The sequence below is a fragment of the Pollicipes pollicipes genome, unplaced genomic scaffold, assembly GCF_011947565.3.
Source record: "Pollicipes pollicipes isolate AB1234 unplaced genomic scaffold, Ppol_2.1 Scaffold_4219;HRSCAF=4965_pilon_pilon_pilon, whole genome shotgun sequence".
NCBI classification, from domain to species: domain Eukaryota; kingdom Metazoa; phylum Arthropoda; class Thecostraca; order Pollicipedomorpha; family Pollicipedidae; genus Pollicipes; species Pollicipes pollicipes.
This window is the reverse complement of record NW_023596448.1, coordinates 17,843,391-17,845,840: the sequence shown is the minus strand read 5'-3', so window position 1 is coordinate 17,845,840 and position 2,450 is coordinate 17,843,391. Positions and strand designations below refer to the sequence as shown.

The window sequence follows — 2,450 nt, the reverse complement described above, 5'->3', positions numbered from 1 at the left end:
CATTTATCTACTGACGATGGGTTGTAGCAGCGCATAGCTGATTCGGGACTACCCAAGTGCACCTCAATCAATCAGTTAGTCTCACTAAGCACAGCTCGTTACACGCGGACATTGACCTGCCACTCATATAACCTAGGCAATGAAGTAGGTTTCACAGATTTCTGGCTGGTAGTTCTGTAATGGAGAGTGCAAATTTCCTAGGCGCATTGGAAGTGACTGCTAGAAATCTGAATTTTGAGCATTATGCAAAGCTACGGAATTAGTTTCAAACACTGCAGTAATAGACACCGGCTTTAGTTATGATATGAAACCGCATAGCAATTCTCAACTTGACATAACGCGGTTTGTTACAACAAAGAGTGTACAAATGAGAGCAAACCGGTGGAGAGCGATTTATATGTATGGATTGAACCCTGTAAGACCTTTTTCTCCAACACTGGTATTGTCCTAGTAAGTTGTGGGATAGTGCATGGGGTTTGTTCCGGCTCATTTATGATTGTGATGCGGCCGCTGACTGAACATGTTCTCACATTTATCGGTGCATGCGGCGTCTTAGGTTTGAAACGAACCGACGTGCTTACCGGTTTTAAGCCCGCTGTGTCGACAACTCATGCACTATGATCTGTGTCCTGACCACCGGGCCTTTTGGCATGGTCAGTAAATGCTACTTTAATGGAAATGAAGCTTCCCAAAACGAAAATCTGTATAATGTTTGTAACGCATGGCACTTTTATCTTTATTTGGCGTGGTGTATTGCATTGATAGATACGTATATATATATATATATATATATATATATATATATATATATATATATATATATATATATATATATATATATATATATATACATATCAAACGGTTTCCGACATATTTGACTTCAGATGGCAATTTAGGTTGCTGCAAATGTGATCGGAGGCAGAAATACACTTTTCAATCGTGCCCTTCGCAACCCCAGACTGGGCGTAAAAGCCAAGTCTTATGGGCATAGAAGCTAAGCCTCCCTCCCCCTAGAGCTGCTGCGCGTTAGACGGGTTAAGACAGCGGGCCCTGAGCAGCCCCGAATGTCCCTTTTGGTACGGTGTCACATCCTGGCGTCAGTCGTTGAACGGATCAGTGACTTTGTTTTCTCAGTCGTTGAACGGATCCGTGACCTTGTTTTCTTTCGACACGGCTATCTGGTGCCGCAGCCTGCGGATGATGTCCTCGGCGTCTTTGGCATACTCGCAGTCGCGTCGCACGAACAGCCAGTCGTGCTGGAGCCGCATCGCCAGGTAGCCGTGAGACTCCATGAGCCAGCGCATGAGGTCTGTCTGCGGGTTCCAGAAGTAGGAGAGGAAGTTCTCAACCAGCAATATCTGAAAGGGACGGGCCGCTGTCAGAGACGCGGCGGATTGAAGCAAAGATCAAAGTTACTGACCGGGCACCGAGGTCATGTAGCTGAGACCTAGTGGGTGGACGTTGTCATGCTTCCGCCGCCCCTTTCACCCCGTAGCTCAGTTGGAAGAGTGCTGGGCATCTGACCACTCGGGTGATGAACCATGTAGCTGTGCACCCCACCTAGGGTGACGAACCATGTAGGTGTGCACCTCAAAGACAGCGCTCAATATTGATCTCACCAAGGACGATCGACAACAGCAACTGGGCACGCGAGGGTCGGGATGACACGGGTCTTCCGCGTCATGGTGTTTGCTTACATTGACAACAGAGAAAAGAAAAGCTTGTCGGCGACAGGAAATAAGATGACTTACGGGCGTTAGACACTTGAACGCGCACAAAAGTCGATGTAAACAAAAAGACTCTGAACTTCGGGTTTTCCGATATTTTGTTCAATATTCTGATGCTCACTGGACACTTATCGACCTTCAAGGTCTCAGGTGGTTCTGGTTCAACAACATTGTCAAGCAAACACTTGTATTGCCAATACTCGGCATTTCAAACTGTGCTCTTGATCGCGAGTGGTCAAGATATGCTTTGCCCCGCGGTGGCGTGTGATGATGTGCTTCTTTGATGACGTCATTTGCCCAGTACCCTCTGGTACACCGAAGGTCGTTAGCTGTCTCCTGTCAGCGTAGCAAGTCTGAGCTTATCATGCCGAACAGAAGTCGTCAACAGCACACAGCCGGCGCAATGCTCAGCGAACCCGATTTCCGCAGTGCAACCGCCGCGGGCACGGAAACGCTCACCTTAATGTCAACCAAGTGCCAGGGCATGTAGGCAAGAATTCCCATCTCGGTTCCCTCCACATCCAGGCTGAAGAAGTCCACCGACGTGCGGTTGAGAGCCAGCAGCACAGAGTACAGCGGGTAGCACTTGACCCAGTACTTGTGGATGCCTTGCGTGGGAGCCAGGCTTTTTCTGGCCTGGTCAGAGAGCAACTGGGAGACCAGGCCATCCTCCACCGTGTTCAGGCCAAACTTGAGCTGGTCGCGCAGCATCGCCTGAGGTGA

The 2,450-nt window shown here is 48.7% G+C and overlaps 1 protein-coding gene across 1 annotated transcript; it reads right to left on the bottom strand.

Moving 5' to 3' along the window:
- Nucleotides 1–807: 807 nt before the first annotated feature.
- LOC119095626 (uncharacterized) lies at nt 808–2,441 on the bottom strand (the record flags this gene model as incomplete). Its single annotated transcript, XM_037218484.1, is given in 2 exon segments — nt 808–1,358; nt 2,187–2,441. Coding segments are annotated over 2 exon segments (483 nt in total), but the record flags the coding sequence as incomplete, so codon positions are not given.
- Nucleotides 2,442–2,450: the final 9 nt, after the last annotated feature.